This window comes from Sander vitreus, chromosome 10 (assembly GCF_031162955.1).
Source record: "Sander vitreus isolate 19-12246 chromosome 10, sanVit1, whole genome shotgun sequence".
Taxonomy (NCBI): Eukaryota; Metazoa; Chordata; class Actinopteri; order Perciformes; family Percidae; genus Sander; species Sander vitreus.
This window is the reverse complement of record NC_135864.1, coordinates 17,425,242-17,444,832: the sequence shown is the minus strand read 5'-3', so window position 1 is coordinate 17,444,832 and position 19,591 is coordinate 17,425,242. Positions and strand designations below refer to the sequence as shown.

The window sequence follows — 19,591 nt, the reverse complement described above, 5'->3', positions numbered from 1 at the left end:
GGTTCCCTTAGTAGGCCACTAAGAAGTCCAGCAGCCAGCAGTAGGTTTTAATATGTTGAAGAGGAGTTAGGGTTCTGAAAGTGAACTAAAAGTTTATATTTTCTGTGCTCTTGAAGTTTTCCCGATTTAATATTCTAAAATGTGTCAAGTGGACATATAGACCATTTCCAAGAAAGACAGAGAGAGTAGGGAAGGTATGTATTAATAATTGTCTCAGGTGGTTTTCTTTTATCATTCTGTGTATGAATATGTGTGTGTATATATATATGCTCTTACTTGTTATTATGAGTACATTAAATTCACTAATTGAATGTGGTGTGCTGCTATAGCCAAGGATCAAACAGGAGAATGTGTGAACATCTTGAGGTAAGTATGCAACAATGACATGTATGCTCTCATCTTGTAGTGTCACAGCTCAGTTTTTTTGTTTTATTCATGACATCATCTGATGAACCTTATCAGGGACTAATGTAGCACAACAATGATTCAAGCATGAAAGCATTTACAGTTCATCATGTGGTGTCAAATTGTATAGTAGATACTAAGTTAAGTGGTTTGACATTTTGTGGAGCAGAAACAATTTAATTTTTCAGATTAAACATACACAAAACAAACAACACAGAATTATCTAGTTATCATGAATAGTGATATAATCACAATAGCTAAGAAAAGAGCACCACATACAGTAACTCCGACTCCAAGTAATCTCTGTAAACACCACAGAGAAATCTCCTTACCTCTTCAAAACCGTTCATCATATTTTTTGGAGAAAATACTTACCGTAAGTGAAGTAGGCGACTTCGTCAGGTAGTGAAGCGTTGCTGAGGTCATCGTCTGGTACGTGCATGTCCACATACTGCTGGGCTTTGGACGCCTTGAGGAACGCCATGAAGCGTGCCGTGTAGGACGCCACAAAGATGGACAACATGCCAAAGTCCAGAACGTTCCACAGGTGCATCATGTACTCTCTGGGCCCGTCGCTCCAGATCTCCTTACATTCCAACCAAATCATACCTGAGGATGGAGGACACACAAATAAACGCATGAATACATTGTGGAAAGATGGGAAATATATACACACACACACACACCAGTAGCGCAACCCAGTAGCGTAGCTTAGAGGGCTGTGCCTATACTCATAGAATCTGGAGTTACAATAACATAACTATCGTTCTCGCTAGATAAATGTGTGCAGCATTCACTGTCCCGTGGGAAATAATGCAAAGTCGAGCTTCATGCAGATCACCCTGATAGATAACCAAAATTGTAAGTCAGAATGTAAACTGGGCCACAGAGTAAGAGGTAAACACAATTAAATTAACCTAAAACTAACTTAATTAAAATGCCACAGCCCATAGGCCTACTGTTTTTTTTTTTTATTATTAGAATATAGACATTAAGAGAATAAATTGTTATGCAAGTACCTTTACTTTTAATACTTAGAGTACATTTAAAATCAGGTACTTTTTACTTTTACTTAAGTAGGGTTGCCATTGTGGTACTTCTACTTGTACTAAAGTAAATATGTCTCTGGTTATTTTTACTTTTACTTAAGTACTGAGATTCAGTACTCCCTCTACCACTGACACACACACACACACACACACACACACACACACACACACACACACACACACACACACACACACACACACACACTCTTACGCAACCACTCTGTCGTTGTCTATTTAGAGCCAAAACAAGGAGAAAATTGATTACTGAAAAAGGCCCCTGATCAGTAGCGTCTCTGTAACAATTACTGGGCCTTCAAAGCATGCTGCTGGAATTATAATTACCCTGCTCTACCACTCACGGCACACACACAGAGCCACACAGACCCACACACACACACCACAAGCACCATTACACGTAAATAAATAAAAACAGAACCATATGTGCACCAACATACCAATCACATAATGTTATTATATGTGTGTGTGCGTAGATGAAAGGAAGAACAACAACAGATGGGAAGCAGCTGAGGTCTGACAGATATTGCCATGGGCTTTTTGTCTGTTGAGTTCGTCTTTGTCTTTCTGTCACCCCTGTCTATCTGTTTCTTCATGCCTGTCTTTTGTCTGCCATACACTCCACCCCTCTCTTTACTTTCATCTTTCATTCAGTTTTCATCCCATTGTTCCTCCATTTTTCTTTCTCTCTAACACTCGCTCTAATATTTTCTCAGCACCACCTTTCAGGTCAACCTCCAAATGTCTCTGCAGCTTATCATTAGGACAGGTCTGGCCTGTGCTGCATCCAGCCAGGAAACTTCCATTTGATCTTTGGAAGATAAAAGAGAAAGAATCGTTGTGTTGCCATAACTTTGGCTTTCATCCACTTGGTTGGTGTGGTGCTGCATTAATCTTTGATTCTGCCTTATGTCAAAGTTGGGCATAAAGGTGCACAGTTCACTGATTTATGGGGGAGGAGTTGTGTTGTAACTTCACAACTTTTGATTTGCATCAAAAACTTTTAAAACCTTGGTAAAAACATCAGCATTAACTTGTCTAGCTTGCATGTTGATAAGGATTTTTTTATTTTTTATTTTATTGATTAAAAACAAAATGTATAAAGAAATTCTGCCAGGAAAGTTTCTGCCTTGACTCTTTCATATGCTGCATCAAGGTTATTTCTTATCATGCTGGAGAATCTGCCTCGACAGTGACTATCTCACATCTATTTGCATTTTAATTGACTGCAACTGCAGAATTTGAAACACTGACCTGGTGTGTGTGTGTGTGTGTGTGTGTGTGTGTGTGTGTGTGTGAAGAGAAAACTCACCCAACACCCACTTCATGATCAACATCTCAGTCCAGGAGAACTGGGTGGTCTTGACCCTGAACACCTGTCGCGGGTGATCTGTGATGGTCTCATTGGGCAGGTTCTTGACACCCTCAAAGCGGTCGGAGGCGTTGATAACCAGCAGACCCAAGAAGATGGTGAAGGAGACAGCGTGGGCTACAAACTTCATGAAGGGACTTCGCAGGATCTGACCAAGCTGGAAGTGAGAATATTGAGGATATACGAAGATATTTTGTTTGTTTGTTACAGCCCTCGCCGTATTCTGTATTGCACCTTCCATATATAGTTGTGTGTGCCTAAATAATGTGAGAGTGAGAGCTTACTTCCTTTTTAAGATCTTTGTTCCAACAGACACACCTGTTGCAGATTGTGTATCTGTGGTTTCTAAATACTAACTAAGGGCCAACTAGTGAATGAAGGTTAAAGAGAGATTAGTAATGTTTGTTTAAACATGCATTTACAGATTTGTGCACATATTGGGGCAGCGCAACAAGCTGTAAACACAGTATTGTATTGTTGAACATGGTGAACAGTTTCCTATTTAAAGATTCAAGAACACGGAGCAACATTTTGCATTCCACATATCCACATATTTTGGACTATGTATGATATTCACTCTCTTTTAACTCTGGTTTGCTCTCCACCAACTCGTAATAAAAATATCTAGCTGTCTGTCTGTCTGTCTGTCTGTCTGTCTGTCTGTCTTTTGGACAGACATTGTTTGAACACATTGTGTGAATCATTGAGCTTTAACAAATGTGTTGAATGTATTTCCTTTCACATAAATCATTTGCAAAGCGGATTCATTTTGAATCCTGCATCATTTACATCCATGCTTTCCTGGCTAGCAGTCTTCTTCCTCCCTGCCATTGTGTACTCATTGCTGTGTTTCTTGGTGCATTAACACCATGTAATTCAGTGAAATAATGTAAAACCATTGGCAGGAATGTGTGGCGTGAGACTTATAAAAAAACTCTCCTCATAGAGCTACTAATGGTTAACCACACAGGGTATCTTTTAGGTAATGCCAAAGCCCTTTGATGTCACTGCAAATTACACTAGAACAGAATGACACAATGCCTTAACGTTAAACATTTTTACTAGTCATATTTGTGTTGGTAATTGGGTTCATTTGTGTTTGTCAATAAAACAACGTTCACATTTTGTTTTTGGGTCAGGGAATGATACATGTTTGAGTTGTATTTTCTTTGAGCAGTTAAAAAAGTGACTATACACAAAGTGACTATACACAAGTGTAAAAATGCAGCCAAACTAAACATCTGTTTTTTATTTACTGAGATACATTAGTGTTCATGCTTTTTCCAGAGTTCCTGAGATTGTGTCCCCTTAGAGATCAAAATCTGAAAAGCATCACTACACAACCATCTTAGCATGCAAACAGCAACTGTTATAACACAATGTCAGAGTAACTACTGCCGATGCCAAACAATCAGCAGTTTATCAAAATTCACCATACGGGGAGAATGTAATGTAAATTGATGCTGCACAAGGAGCGTTAAACATTCCACCACACCGAGGGACCTTTTTATTATTGCACAAGACATATACACACACACACACACACACACACACACACACACACACACCAGACATTTGAGATGCCAACATTTGCCACTCTCTACACCTGCTGTGTTCAATATTAACTACCCACAGGCTATCTCAATGCTCTGCATGCATAGTGTCACATTTGATTCAATAGCTGTCCCCATGCCACACACACACACTACTAAACCACATGGGAAGAGGTTGTCTGGTGAATCTTAACCCGGCAAAACCTCCTTTAAACCTCTTCCTGCCATTGGGATGGCTCTGCCTTTGTGCTGATAAGGCTGATCCATTTCACCCATCAGCTTAAAGGGTAACTACCGTTTTTTGAACCTGGGCCCCATTTCCCCATGCATTTGTGTCTAATAGACTGATGTGACCAAAGATCTTTTAATTTGGTCCAGTATTGAGCGAGATCGCAATGACGGGCCGGCGCAAACCGAGCTGCAATGTAACCTAATAGGGCAATTGTAGAGCCTTGCTTTTTGTCCAATAAAAGTGATTTTTTTTGCTACTGATTGTTACTCGCAATCTCAGGATGTGACTTTTTTGTCTGAAGACAGCGGTGTGGATAGTGAAACGCGAGACGAGAAAAAGGCATTCAGGTAGTCTGTTGTTACAGAGTAGGCTACAGAAATGATAGGAATGATAAGAACTCACATGGTCCCTCTACTAGTAAAGAAAGCCCAACAGAGGATTTTGTTTTTAGTTAGGAAACTCAAACAAGCTGAACTTCCTTCTCAGCAGCTAGATTAACTTTTATCGAAGCCTGATAGAAAGCATACTCTGTCAGTGTATCACAGTGTGGTACACAGAGGATTGTGGGAGCTGTGCTCCAGGACCTGGAAGCTGTTTATGCTGGCCTCTTACAGAGGAGAGCTAGTAGCTATAGCATGGACTCAACACACCCAGGACACTGTCTGTTTGTCCCTTTGCCATCTGGGAATAAATACAGAACCATCAAAACCGATCAATGATTTCCAGTCAATGCATCAATGATCAATGGCTTGTGACCCTGTGTGTATTGATAGGACATTATTTTCTTGTAGTGAACTGGGTTTAAATCGACCAAGAGAGTAGAGAGGAAAGAACAAAGAAAGACTAAGAAAGGGCAGAGATCCAGGGCAGGAAATGGGCAATAAAATAATCAAATACCAAAACATTGGGATCTTTTGTTTACGTCTTTCCTGCTTTTGTTTCCTTGTTTCCTTCATTTACTTATTTGTTTCCTTTCCATGTTTCCTTCTTTTTGTTTTCCTGTTTCCTACTTTTCTTTCTGGTTACCTTCCTTTTTTGTGTCCTCTTTTCTTTGTTTGTTTGTTTGTTTCTGTTCTTTCCTTATTTCCCCTCCCTATTTAGTAAATTAAATGGATGACAGACTGGAGGACAGTAATCAAAGAAAAGGTTTTGCTAATATGGAAGTGTGGGAGCAACATGTGGCATTTACTGTATAATAGATACTGTGTGTGTGTGTGTGTATATATATAGCAATAGTTACTTAGCTACTTATAGAAGCAATAGTTCATCAATAATAAAATGCTACAAGTTCCAGTGAAGCTGAATGCTGTGTGCTGTATAAGTTAAATTAAATATTGAGACAGAGTTTTTCCTTTAACCCTTGTGTGGTGTTCATATTTTTGTTACACAGCCAATGTTCCTGTGTCTGGTGGACCCACCACATTATTAGGCTTTTAAATTAATGCAGCCATAACAATTTATGTAAAAATACTTAATAGATGTTTACTTTAGCTCAATTTCCAATGATATATACATCATTCATGGTTCATATTTGCCATTTACCCCTGTGAGATAACATTTATGATCATAGGATCATTTTCGTTTTTTGTGAGAAAATAAGGAAATTATAAAAGGTAAAAAAAATAGAAACAAGATTGTTGATCATTATTGGTGCTTAATTCTTAGAACTTACAGGTGAAAGTGCTTGAAATGTAACAATTTTGTAACTTTGTGTGGGAATAGCAGGTGTGAAAGACAACATAGTTTCATATCACCTACATTTAAATGCACTCGGGTCCAGTAGACCCGAACACCTCATATGTAATAGTTATGTGTAGGGGGGGTGTACCATGTGCAGTCATTGAAAATAAGTTATTTTTTATGTTCTTCACAGAAAATGAGCCAAGGCCAATGAGTTTGAGTTAGAATAAATAATAAATAGCATACTTTTTCTTTTAGTACACATTGAAAATGGGTCCCACAGACCCGAACACCACACAAGAGTTAATTAAGCATGAAGATCGTTCTCGGGGGAGGGGAACTTGACAGCCGTTTTTTTTTTAACCAGTCGCTTGTTTTTACGCTTATTCTGTTTCATCTCTTTTCTGTCACTCAGGGAGGACTGAAATGTTCCTGTGTGCATTTTTCAATATGAGTCCCATCTCTCTCTGCATGTTTTTCACATTTTCACCCTTTTCAATCAATAAGAAACATTCAATATCAATATGCATCTGTTTCCATCACCTCCAAAGCACGTAAAAGGAAGTTTTTCCTCGCCACTGTTGCACCAAATGCTTGCTTGTGGGAAATTGTTGGGTCTTTGTAAATTATAGAGTGTGGTCTAGACATACTCTATCTGTAAAGTATCTTGAGATAACTCTGGTCATGTATGTGTTAATAATTATAATGATAATAATAATAATGATAATACACAGTTACAAAGTGCTCTGCATCCTATATTAATTTGTTATTTATCCACGCTGCTACCTTTTTTATGTTCTCTCTGCTGCGTCACAAAATGGCAGGCTGTCACACACAGGCTCATTGGCTAGTTGGTTGATTCATAATCAAATGTATGTAATCATCCTTGCATGCACACACAATTAACATACACAGGTGTTTTTGTACATACAATTTCAAAATGAGACACAGCTGTAGACAACACAAAACGAACCTAACAATACGAGGAATACAAATCAATACAAATAAAATAAACAAACAACAAAAACAAAACGTGATAAAAATTATATTTTAAAACATGCCTTGATAGAACAAGTTACCACGCCTAATTATACCAATTGCCAGTTATAAAAATCAGACAGACATTTCTTCTATTACATCCAAAAAGGAGCCCCACACTCTTCTGAAAATATCTTCCCTACCCCTGACTCTATAAGTAACCCCTTCAAAATCCAACACTGTTTCTGAATCTACCTTAGCGCACTCTCTCTCTTACACACACACACACACACACACACACACACACACACACACACACACACACACACACACACACACACACACACACACACACACACACACACACACACACACACACACACACACACACACATCACTTGATGATTAGAAGGATTATCCAGGTTAATGAGCAGATTTACATAACCACTGGTTCCGCTCCTGTCTGTGTCACTTTACAGATTATAATTTGCTTGATGGAGTATTAACAATATGTGAAAGGGCGCTATAATCAAGTTATGATTATACAATGCTCTTTACATCGGAGATCAGTAATGTTTTTTGTAATTTTGGTCCAGAGTTAAATATCTTGACAACTAGTGAATGGATTGCCATTAATTTAGCCACATACTTTTGGTCCCCAGAGAAATAATAACAATGTAATGTTTAGTGTTTCAAACATGTAAGCACAAACACATTCACAAGTAGCAGTAGTTTGGAGTCTTTTCATCGTAAACCATTAAAATTATGACTATTGTAACTGAGGTGAATCCAAGCTTACTAAAACTGTCCCACGAGAGAGTAAGCTACAAACTGCAAGCCACCTTTTACAGTAAATCGATCAAAGACTCAAAGATACAGTTGATTTTGAATGGAGTATCACTTAAGCATGAACTTGTTGTCACATTATGTTTACAGGCACTGTAACATGACTGTGATAGACTGTTAGCATTTAGCATTCAAATCAAAGCACAGCTCAGCCTACAGCTGAGACTGATGGAAGTTGAGCCATGTCTGTTTAACAGAACCTGAGATGTCCTGAAATGGCTTTTGTACAGAGAATAAACCCTGATTAAGTTAACAACTTGGCCTTGTCTCACCCTCAGGGCAAATGTAACATTTTTATGCTCTAATGATCAAAGCTTTTTCATCTATCCAACACTTTAGTTGTCAGTGTGTCTTTGAACAGGCGGACTATAGACTTTCAGTAATGTTGCCACAGCCATATTCTGTATACAGTGTTATGAAAAATAGGTGCTTGTAAAAGTTTCATAAATGGCAAAAATATACTTTTTGCGTGTCTGGATTATAAGTGCTGCGTTGCTAAATGTAGGAATGTTTGAAACACACCCATGCTTTACAGCTGGGGTCTTCAAAGTTAGTTAAGGACCCCTTAACTGAAAGAAAGACAGAGCAGGGACCCCATAATACATATATTGTAGAAAATGAAGTTGCATATTAATCTGGGCCTACAATAACCTGTGGGCAGCCTAAAGCCGTTATACCTTTTTTTGCATAGAATACTTATTAAAATATTAATTGTTTTTTAAATCATCATTTAATGTTACACATCCACTACCGGTCAAAAGTTTCAGGGTCACTTACAAATGTCCATTCTAGTCCATTATAGACAGAATACCAGCTGATCTGAGTGGGTGGCTGATCTTTAATGCAATATCTACATTGCCCATTATCAGCAACCATTCATCCAATGTTCCAAAGGCACATTCTGTTTACTAATCTGATATCATTTTAAAAGGCTAACTGAGAAAACACTGGAGAACCCTTCTGCAATTATGTAAGCACATAATGTAATCTGAAAACTGCTGGCCTGGTTAAAAAAAACAATGCAAATGATCTCAGATGGTATTCTGTCTATAATGGAGTGGAATGGAAATTTCTAAGTGACCCCAAACTTTTGACCGGTAGTGTACATGTGGCACAGTAAATCTTTAGGATTAACTATATTTGTATGTGGCTATCTTAGTGACTACCTTACATATAGGCCAGTAAGCCTATCATCAGTGGGGATTTATATTTGCTAATAATATGTTGGAATTATGTTAAGACATTTTCATTTTTGAAAAAAATTGACAATAACTTGAAGGCCCCCCTATAGTGATTCTGAGGAGCCCCTAGGGGCCCCGGACCCCCTGTTGAAGATCTCTGCTTTACAGGGTTAATTGGTTGTGTGTTTGATGAACTCTGGTTCAGGTCAGGGATGGTAGTAGGTCAAAGAGCTCCAGGGTTAGCGATGAGTTAATGTCTTTTGCATGTTTTTGTGTGCATGTGTGTTCATACCTTGCTACATGGCATTACCCAGTAGGCAATGGCCAAGAAGGGCAAACCTACGGTGATCCCCAGCACTGTCCAGCACGTCACTCCAATGGACTGCTGCCTCATATCAGGCAGGTTCTCGTACCAGATAGTCAGCAGCTGCTGCTGACAGTTAGGATGGGCAACGAACTGCAGAGAGGGAGACAGGGACAAGAAATTGAAATCAATGGTGAATAAAGGCAGAGGAGATGGGGACACAGGGCACGGAAGGAGAGAGAGGAGAAAGAAAGAGAGAGGACGGGGAGAGCAATAGACCTTTTTCACAGCAGACATGTTGACATGTCATAGTAGGAAAAGCACAGGTGTATTTAAAACCATTAATGATGGCTGCATTCCACTTAGGAGAGGCCCTGGTATTGCGCATGCTGACTCACTGAAATATCTTACTGGGACACTTGATGGAATTGAGCCATCGTTAAGGTTATCACTTTCAGCTGTGCTTTTCCTACTATGACAAGTCAAAATGTCTGCTGTGAAAAAGGTCCATTAACAAACCATAAGTTAAAGGAGAATTCCGGTCAATTTCAACACGTAGCTCTGTTGTTTGGAAACTTGGAGGTGAGGTGGAACGGTGTAGGCAGCACCGATTGGTTTCGTTTTTCTTGCTACTGACAGCACTCCAAATTTCCAAACAACAGATACGTGTTGAAATCGACCGGAATTCTCCTTTAAAGAGAAGAACATTTGATAGGCTGACTGATCTTGAGGCTGACTGATCTTGAGGCTGATCTTGGGGTTCAATATTTAGCAAAACAATCCCTGTAAATAAACAGCATATTGAGTATGAAAATCTGATCTGACAAACTATCACACAAACAATAAATGCTGCTAACGGATCCATGCATCCCTAATAATGATCCAATAATCTATATGACACTCTGAAAGGGGTTGTGCTGCACTAGTACTAGTTCTTGAGTACATTTACTGTAGCTGCTAATACATTCGGAATTTTACTTAGAAGTATATTTGTGAATGTAGGACTTTTACTTTAATGGAGCATTTGTACATTGTGGTGTTATACTTTTATGTAAGTCCTTAATACTTCTTCCACCACTGTATTATCCAGGACACAACACTCCAGGGACAAGAAAATAGAAAATAGTATTTGTTTGGTGGCACAAGTTAGAACATGGGGCTGTGGTACATTTCTTTTTTTACATCTGGTAATTCAGTTTTTCTTACTGTAGTACTTACTTAGTACATAGTGTTATTGGTGGTATTGTTTATTTTTTGTCCAACTTGTATCTTTTGACCAATATTTCCATTCATTTTGTCCCACCCCAACATCCTGTTTGGATTTTAATGCCAAAAGCATACAGTACAACACAAATTACAATCTTTATACTTACATCTGGTATTTTCTTGTGCTTTTCAATTGCATCAATAAATGGATGTAAAATGAAAATACTGTATTCATGAGGAGGGCTTCTAGTGGTCAAGATATTCCTAAGTAGCTGAGTGTGCAGGCTGCTTTTCTATTTAGAGCACATCTATTGTGTATTCATTACAATAAAAAATATGTAATATTCACAACACGTTTGTATTCACAACTGCCACTTGGCTTCATTTAGAATGAAGTAAAAATGTCAACAAGCAGGTTGTGAAATCAATTAAACACACAGTATGCAGAAAGAAAGCAGGCAGCAAATAAGAAACACTAAGTGTTTACATTTATTGCTGAAGCATGTCCAATTTATTAGATAAGGCTTGGTCTGGCATTTATCTGTTGCCGACTTTTCTCCAAGAAGGGAAGTGATAAATGAAAGCCACCACTGGTCTGTTGAGGAAGGAGAGGATGGATGTTTTTGTTCCAGCTGGAGGAAGGATGTGGACCATAGAGCAATCGATGCTCGATAGGAGGTCAACTAGTGTAACAATCAAACTCTGTGTTTGTGTATTGTTCTTCGTGTTAGATTTGAACAACCTGCTCTCCCTCGATTTTTGTTAGCCTCTTGGTTTTCTCCCTCCATCAATCCATCCCATCCCTTCACTAATTATCCTTGGCCATCACATTCAGGGAGCATTAATCTGAGCTGACGATTGACAGCCTCTGCTCCCATCCGCCGATCGAAACTCACACACGTACAATGTGTGTATGTGCACTCAATCATTTCTACATTCAGAAGGAAACCACACACAGCCATAAAACTCCCCCCAGCACACTGAATCATAGTCAACATAATTCCCCACTGGTGTCCGGTGACCAGTCTATTAATCCAATGACCCATGACATAAACCCTGCCTGCGTCCAGCCACATTCCCTACACACAGCCATGCTTCACCTGGTTTCCATGGTAATCTATCCCTACCTCTCTTCCTGCCTTCTGTGTAATTAGCTCCCTGAGTATTGGTCATGCTCTCTTGTACAGGATAAAACAGGATAAAAACACAGCTCAAACAGGCTGTACACACACACACACACACACACACACACACACACACTTACACAAACACGCACGCACACACGCACACACGCTAGGGATTTACCTGATTAGAGAAAACATGCAGCACATCAAGGTCAAATAGGCACGTGTGTGAGAGAGTGTGGTATGGTAAGGAGAAATGGGGAAAGGGCATTAAGTAAGAACACCTCTGGATTAGCTCAGTGAAAAAGAGGTCAGCTTTTTGTTTACATGGGGCCCTTTGAGGCCACACTCATGATAAAGACTATCATAGACACATTGTCACTTGTCTCTTATGATTTGCTGCACTATAAAAAATGTCACAAAATCACTTCCACTACTGTATAAATGCAACTGAAACTACCACTAGTCCTTTACATACAGTAGATAGTTGATTCTTTGATTATTTGTTGGTCATCTTACCTTCTTGACTTCGTACTTGATGGCCAGTATGACACGGCTGAGGCAGGGTCGGTTGTAGGCGCTTGGAGGGCACTGGTCCACGTCACCGTTCAGTATGGCCTCCACTTCCTCTGTGTTCCGACAAAGGTCCAACACACCCACCACAAAGTCCTTACACTGCATGGACAGCTTACGGTAGTCATTCTGACAGGGAGAGAGGAAAGATGCAGTAAAGGACAGGACGGGAGAGAAACTTTAGACTTTAAACAGAATTTAAACTTTGAGTAAATCATGTCAACGGTTTGACGACGATTTCAGACAACGCAGCATCATTCAGATGTATAAATGTACGCAACATGAAAGATTCATCAAATTGTGCCTCCTTTGCTGTCAGCTCTGCCTTATTTCACTGTCCTCTAGTTCTCCCTGTCTTTTTCTCTTTTGTTTTACACATCTTCTCTGCACCTCAGATGTTCTCACATTATGCCTCAACAAAACCCTCTATGTGTATCCTATTGTCACAAAGCAATAGCACAAGTTCAGTCAGGAAGACAATACTTTTGCTTTCTTATGCCTGTAGTTTTACTTCTCATGCATCTGCATTCAATCCTCTCACACATTATCACTCATTATTCCTTGCAGCCCTGTCTGGAACTGTCAATTATGTTATCAGCTGTTGTCATCAGCTGGTCCCATCAGCTGATCTCATTTATCCAATAGCTCAGTGACACACCTATATTGTAAGTCTATAATCCTGCTGCTGCTCTGCCCATCTCCATTTGTTGAATTTGAACTGTGAAGATAGCCCTTACCAATCTCTTAAAATCTTAGTTTATATCAAGAACATAGGACCCTGGGAACGTAGGGATGACCCCAAAAATATTATCTTTTGTGACTTTGTGTACTTCTCATCCAAGTGTTGGAAATTGCTCAAAGTGGCAATTACCATTATCAAATGCCAAAATGTAATGGGGCTTTTAGTTGTACTTCTGGAACCCTGGAATGAATATAACTTTCCCACTTCACGACAATTCACAATTCCCGTCATGTCTTTCAACCCGCTCTCATCTTGTTCCTTCACAAATCCTTCTAGTTTCAACCCTTTGCCCCTCTGTCTTGTGGCCCCCACAGTTCACTTCTTCTCACCTGTTTTTCTTACACTACCTCCCCTCGCCCACCTGGCTTGTTCCTCACCATTTGGTCGAGCAGGTAAGCAGTCAGCAGATTGGAGCTTCTGGTAGGCTAAGAGTCACTTGGGAGTGATTCTCATTATGCATTCACTGCCGTGTTTGCTCTGTGTTCAATCATACCGTTACAGCGTGTTGATAATGCCCACTTTCATCCAGAATTTTGCACAGGTGTCCCCAGCAAAATTAGGAATCCAGCAATCAATTTAACACGGTGGGAACTTGCCCGTTCTACCTTCACCTTCTTTTAGGGCACACTCTGTAAGCAGACAGTAGGTACTGTATATTTTGGTGCACCTACTGACCCTGAACATCATTTGCATTCTTCCAGTGTTTGACCCTTTTAGTAAGGGGGGGGGGGGGTGAAATCAGTTTTGTGAAGTCCCAGTGCGTTCGGCCTCTTAAAATACCAAACAGCTGTGTATGTCATACATTTTAAAATCTGGCCCTTCAGGCTTGGCTTTATCATAGAAAAAATAAATAAACTGAATGGCATGTTATATAGGGTTGGTCAAAAGGCTTATCACTATCTGCAAATTAAAAAGTAAATTCTGGGAATCAAGCAATTGCAGCAAGCATTTATGGCCCCCACACACATGCAGTATATGTGAAAATTCAATCACAATTCAGGGTATGGGGTTTGCGCCTTGGGGGGGGGGCTGAGATAAAGGAAAGGGAATGATGTTGTGAGATTGAAAATGGAGACAGAGCAGTGTGAAGCAGAGTGAGAATGGTTACAGATGAGTGAACATAGGGGGACACAAGCCAAGCCTCAAACATGGAGGGAGAGAGGGAGGGAGATGTAAGATGGAGGGATGAGAAGAGGAGAGGGATACATAATAGATAAAACATTCACCGATCATAACATTTATATTGTTTATCTTCTCAAGGACAGTGAAATCTGTACCAAATTTAATAGCAAACTATCCAAACTATTCTTAGAAGCTGCTCATGTGTCACAACATGAGCACACAAAGCACAAGAGAATGCCTGGACCAAGTACTTCCTGCTCTGATATGATTCCTCTATCTGGAGGCATGACCCACAGTATTAGGAGTTGCAGTAAGAAAATTATAATCTATAAAAACAGAAGACCATAGGTTGCCTTATGTGGATGACTGTGTATCATGTATTTACTGTATGTGCTTGTGAAAATCTCCAACGTCTTAAAGTTGAGTGCTGAGTAATATCATAAATATTTCATTCAATCTATGTTGTTAGAACATCAAACCCAGAAAACAACAAGAAGCAAACATTGGTGTCATAATTGATAATGTAATCTATGCTCTAGCTTTTATTCACCATGTGCTTGGTTTCCCCATATGAAACAGGACTATCGTAGGCTATTGACATGACATGACATGATATCTGAACGTAATAAGAGGATGGTGTGAAGAGGGGCAGGGAGACAAAGAGAGAAGACAGAGGGGTGATAATGAGATGTAAGTGAGACAGATGAGCTCCAACGCAACTCTGGTCCCTCAGGTGAGCCCTTCTCATTAACTTGTCTGGAGACGGGGAACAGAATGACAATCAGAAAGGCTGGCTGACAAATACAAAGGTGGGCAGAAAGATTGAGGAATGGATGAATGAGGACAGAAATAAACAGAGAGTGGAGGAAAAAAATGCAGCAACACATGGGCAGACAAAGGAAGACAAATGACCAATGCCATAGAGCCAGCAACGTGGCTTTTAACAGGTAATAATGATTCCTACTGCTTTGACAGCCTTACTGGTCAATTGGTGACAGTATACCTTTTGACCAACTACGTCTAAAATGTGGTTTGCTCCTTTTTTCTCTGTGAGTCACTGTCATTTGTCGGTGAGTGTGCTGGTCTTGATATGCCAAGCCAACTGATTCGGGACAGATGTACCAGCTGGCCAAGGAGGGAATCATTTCCCTTTCCATCTCAAACCACTACTTAAAGCTTACCCAAACCTATCACACAGTGTAAGTGAATGGGCATGTTGAACTCCCGGCCTGAGCCAATCAACCTGCCTCAGGACAGATGATAGCACATCCAGGTAGGTTTGATTCAAGGTTACAAAATATTAGGACTTTTTAGGGGTACAATTTTCGGTTTGGATATCTGTGAACACTTAGCACAGAAAACAGATTCTGATATTGTTGAACATTACATTGTGTTGTTGTAAAGAATACTGTTGTTAACTTTTCTAATAAATCTACATTGTGAAGCAACACTGTATTTGCACTGAATTGGAAATTATATTTTACAAAAATACACTGAATTACAAGGCTGTAGAGAACAGTGCGCTATTGCAGACTTACATAGGCCTACTAAAGTTTAAATTACATTATTTTAATATAGTCAGTCATAAAGTAAAATGAGCCAGTCTAAGGTAAAAAACTCCAGGGCTGAAAATGAGTCCCACTCCGGCCCTGTTCCCTACGCCACTCTGCCAAATCTTCTGTCAACCCTTTGTCCATCCATATGAAATAGCATGTGTGTTTGGGCATTAAAAAAGCGAGGGGACAGAAAAGGTAAAATACTGCAATCAATCAAAGATCTTGAGAAAATAAAAAAAACACCTTACCTTAAACTCTGTCTCGATGTTGGCCAGTCTTGCCAGTTCATTGCTGAGCTCGAGGGCGGTCAGCACAGGGTCTTCACTGCTGAGTGACAGGTAAGCTGCACTGGCCAGGCCCTTATATGCATTCATCCTGGAGCGTGAGTGACTGAACGAGTCTTGCTTCTGTTTCTCGATACATTCTGAACACTTACAGAAGTAGTCATGTGGCCTTTCTATGCGGGCCCCCTTCGTCAAAAGGATGTGGACAATCTCGTACTCCAGGCAGTGAGCAGCCAGGATGATGGGTGTGACATCATGTGAAAAACGCGTTCCATCCTCGTCATAAGCGTAAAAGTCGTCATCTCGCATCTCCTGCTCAAGAGGACTCAAAGCAAGTCGGAGTCCTCCGCCAAAAGCAGGGTGGGCGAGAATGGCTTCAACAATTCGAACATAACCCTTGGAGATAGCCAAAAGCAGGCCATCCCCGATCCTGGCCAAACCATCCTTCTTTAGAAGCAGCTCGGTCACTTCTAGGTGCTCATTGCCCACTGCCAGCTGCAAAGCATTCTGGCCCATGTAGTCCACACAATTATAGTTAAGCGTTTTGGACTCTTCCAGCATTTTGCGGACTACAGGAATGTTTCCGTATTCTGCAGCATCCAGAAAACGCTCCTCCTCTGCAGTGAGGGCTGAGCCACGTTCATTGAACATGTAGGCCGGGCCCCGCACTGCCTGGCGACGCCCCTTCTCTCTCAGTGTGGTGTGCCGGCGATGCATGGCCTCTACCCTGAAGACAGTAAAGAAGAGAGCAAACAGTGAGGAGAATCCAAGGAGACAAAGAACAAATCAGAGGAACAAGTGATGCAGTGATGGAGGGTGGGGGAAAGAAAAGTGGAGAGCAAGAGAGCAAATGAGGGAGGCAAGAGGAATAGACAGAATCATTAGTTACATCAAACTGACTATGATGTAACAAGGCAAACAAAGTTATTACTGTCTCCCCATGTCGATGTCCAAGGCATTTATCCTGTCGGTCTGGGGATTGAAGCGACGACCTCCCGGTCACAAGCTCGCTTCTCTAACCTTTAGGCCACCAATATGAAAAAAGTCCCTGGTACTTTTACATAGGTACATTTTTTAGTATCACCTCCATCGAGGTTCCAAGCGAGCTGAGGCGATACCAAAAGGTGACGTGAAAACCTGCAGACTACTGATTGGTCCGAGAGAATCGTCACTAATCACTGCATCATCAGTGCTAGCGACAGACGGGGGTGTCCTGAACAAACCCGCCATTTTAAAATTGTTTAGCCTTGTCTTCTGGCTGTGGCAACAGCCACATGTCGGGAGTCAAAAACAGCACACCTTCGACGTTTTGTGTGTGTGTTGCGTTAGGACACATGCATGCACACAGGCATGGATTGTTTTTCTTCCTACATGGAAACCCATTTCCAGTGACACACTGTCACATTTCAGTAGGACAGTGTGTACAAATCCTCATTAATAGGGACTTGTCATATATATATAAATAATTGTACCTTGCACAGAACCACTGGTGATCACTGAAAACACATTTCAGTGGGACTATTGTACTCCTCCTTTTGTGATTTAAAGACACAAACATCTACCCCAATGTCTGCATCTGCTGTGTGGCCTGACACTCCGACCCACATACAGTAGTGAAAAAATACAAAATACTTTAAAAAATGTTCAATAGCATTCTGCACATTTGTGTTATCTGAATTGGTGCAGTGACCTTACAAATGAGAAGGGGTCCAGTTTCACAATAAGTAATTTAGGTTATTTGTAATTCCCATTTTTGTGTGTGGGTGGGTGGGGATGGGGGGGGATGGGCAGTGAAGGAACAGGTGCAAATGGAAACCTATTCATGGTGAAAACATTCCCTGAGGGTGTCAAAGGATGTGGAACTGAGAAGACGAATAGAGCTCACCAATGCAAATCACTGTGGGAGAGTGTGTGTGTGTGTGTGTGTGTGTGTGTGTGTGTGTGTGTGTGTGTGTGTGTGTGTGTGTGTGAGTGAGAGAGAGAGAGAGAGAGAGAGAGAGAGACAGAAAATTCTCCAACTCTTGATTTTTGGTTTACACAATCTGCTGTGCATGCCTTAGGCTGCCAATCAAGATGGCAACCAATCCTCTCTCTTTCTCTCTCACACACACATACCCACAAATGCAGACTATCTCACACATTAACACGCACAAGGATACAAATGTGAATATAAATTGCATCCATGGACAAACAATAATAATTGAAATGTATTTTTTAAGGCCATTGTGTAAATGTATTACAATGCATTATTTTGTAAGGTCAGGTGTACGTATCACCTCTAACCCCCACCTCCACACAAACACACGCATACATATATTTATGAGCATTGGGAAGATCCCTAATACACAAGGGGGCAGTCTGGCTGCCAGCCCATTTAGATAACCTTATAGTCAGGTAATGAATGGCCATTTTCCATCCCTCTCCATCATCCTCCATCTCTGACTGTTTGTGATTCTGATCTGAAAAAGAATGTACCTGCATCATTTCTGTACAGAATTATAATCACAAAGACAGAAGGAGGCAGACATAATGGAGATGGATAGAAAGTGTGTGTATGTGTGTGTGTGTGTGTGTGTGTGTGTGTGTGTGTGTGTGTGTGTGTGTGTGTGTTTGTGTGTGTGACTTTAGCTATCTGAAGGGCATGTTCGATGAAGGGCAGAATGAAGGAACATGAGGAGGGGGACAGTTGTAGGTAGTAATAATATCCCAGGAGGGGCTACTTGGGCTGTGGAACGGCGGGTGGGATGTGAGTGGAAGGAGGGGTGAGACGGAGGATATCACTCCGTCCCTCACATATTAGAGCTGTCAATCTTCCTCTATACCATTCACATTTCTTTTCTTTTTTTTATATTCAAATAATATTTGAATATTCAATGCTCAAATGCAGCCTGTTATTAATATGTACTAAATACCAAATACACCGACATTGTACACCATCTCATCCCACTAGTCGTCTTTCTGCCTACCTGTTGAATTCACAAACACCTGAGATAAAAGAAAAATCCTTTTCCCATTTCATTTGATTGAGTGTTAATTGACTGGTTTGAAGCAACTTGCAATACGATTATATGGCAACATTTTTAACACTGCAACAATTCAATGTGTTACTGAGTCTGCACAGCTCTGATTTTGATGCTGCATCCAAGGCAGAGGCTGCTGCAGATCACTCAGAGTCCCTGTCCAAGCAAGCGGCTCCCTCTCCTATTAACAACAAAACTGTCAGAAAAGGGAGAAGCTGTCTCGCACCACTGCTACTGCTGATTCCAACTATATTTCAACACACCATTACAGAAATCCCTTTATCCAGTATAGCTGTAGTTTTTTTTGCCAAGAAGCAGCTATTTAAATGCATGCAACAACCACAGTCAC

General features: G+C 40.5%; 1 protein-coding gene across 1 annotated transcript in view; it reads right to left on the bottom strand.

The window, feature by feature from the left end:
• Positions 1 to 19,591, bottom strand: part of trpc7b (transient receptor potential cation channel, subfamily C, member 7b) — a 49,386-nt gene that overhangs the window by 27,482 nt on the left and 2,313 nt on the right. The window contains exons 2-6 of the mRNA XM_078260612.1: positions 16,187 to 16,949; positions 12,465 to 12,647; positions 9,604 to 9,768; positions 2,782 to 2,998; positions 781 to 1,014 (exon numbers count right to left, since the gene is read on the bottom strand). Of these exons, the coding sequence (XP_078116738.1) occupies positions 781 to 1,014; positions 2,782 to 2,998; positions 9,604 to 9,768; positions 12,465 to 12,647; positions 16,187 to 16,949 (1,562 nt within the window). The remainder of the gene's footprint in view (positions 1 to 780; positions 1,015 to 2,781; positions 2,999 to 9,603; positions 9,769 to 12,464; positions 12,648 to 16,186; positions 16,950 to 19,591) is intronic.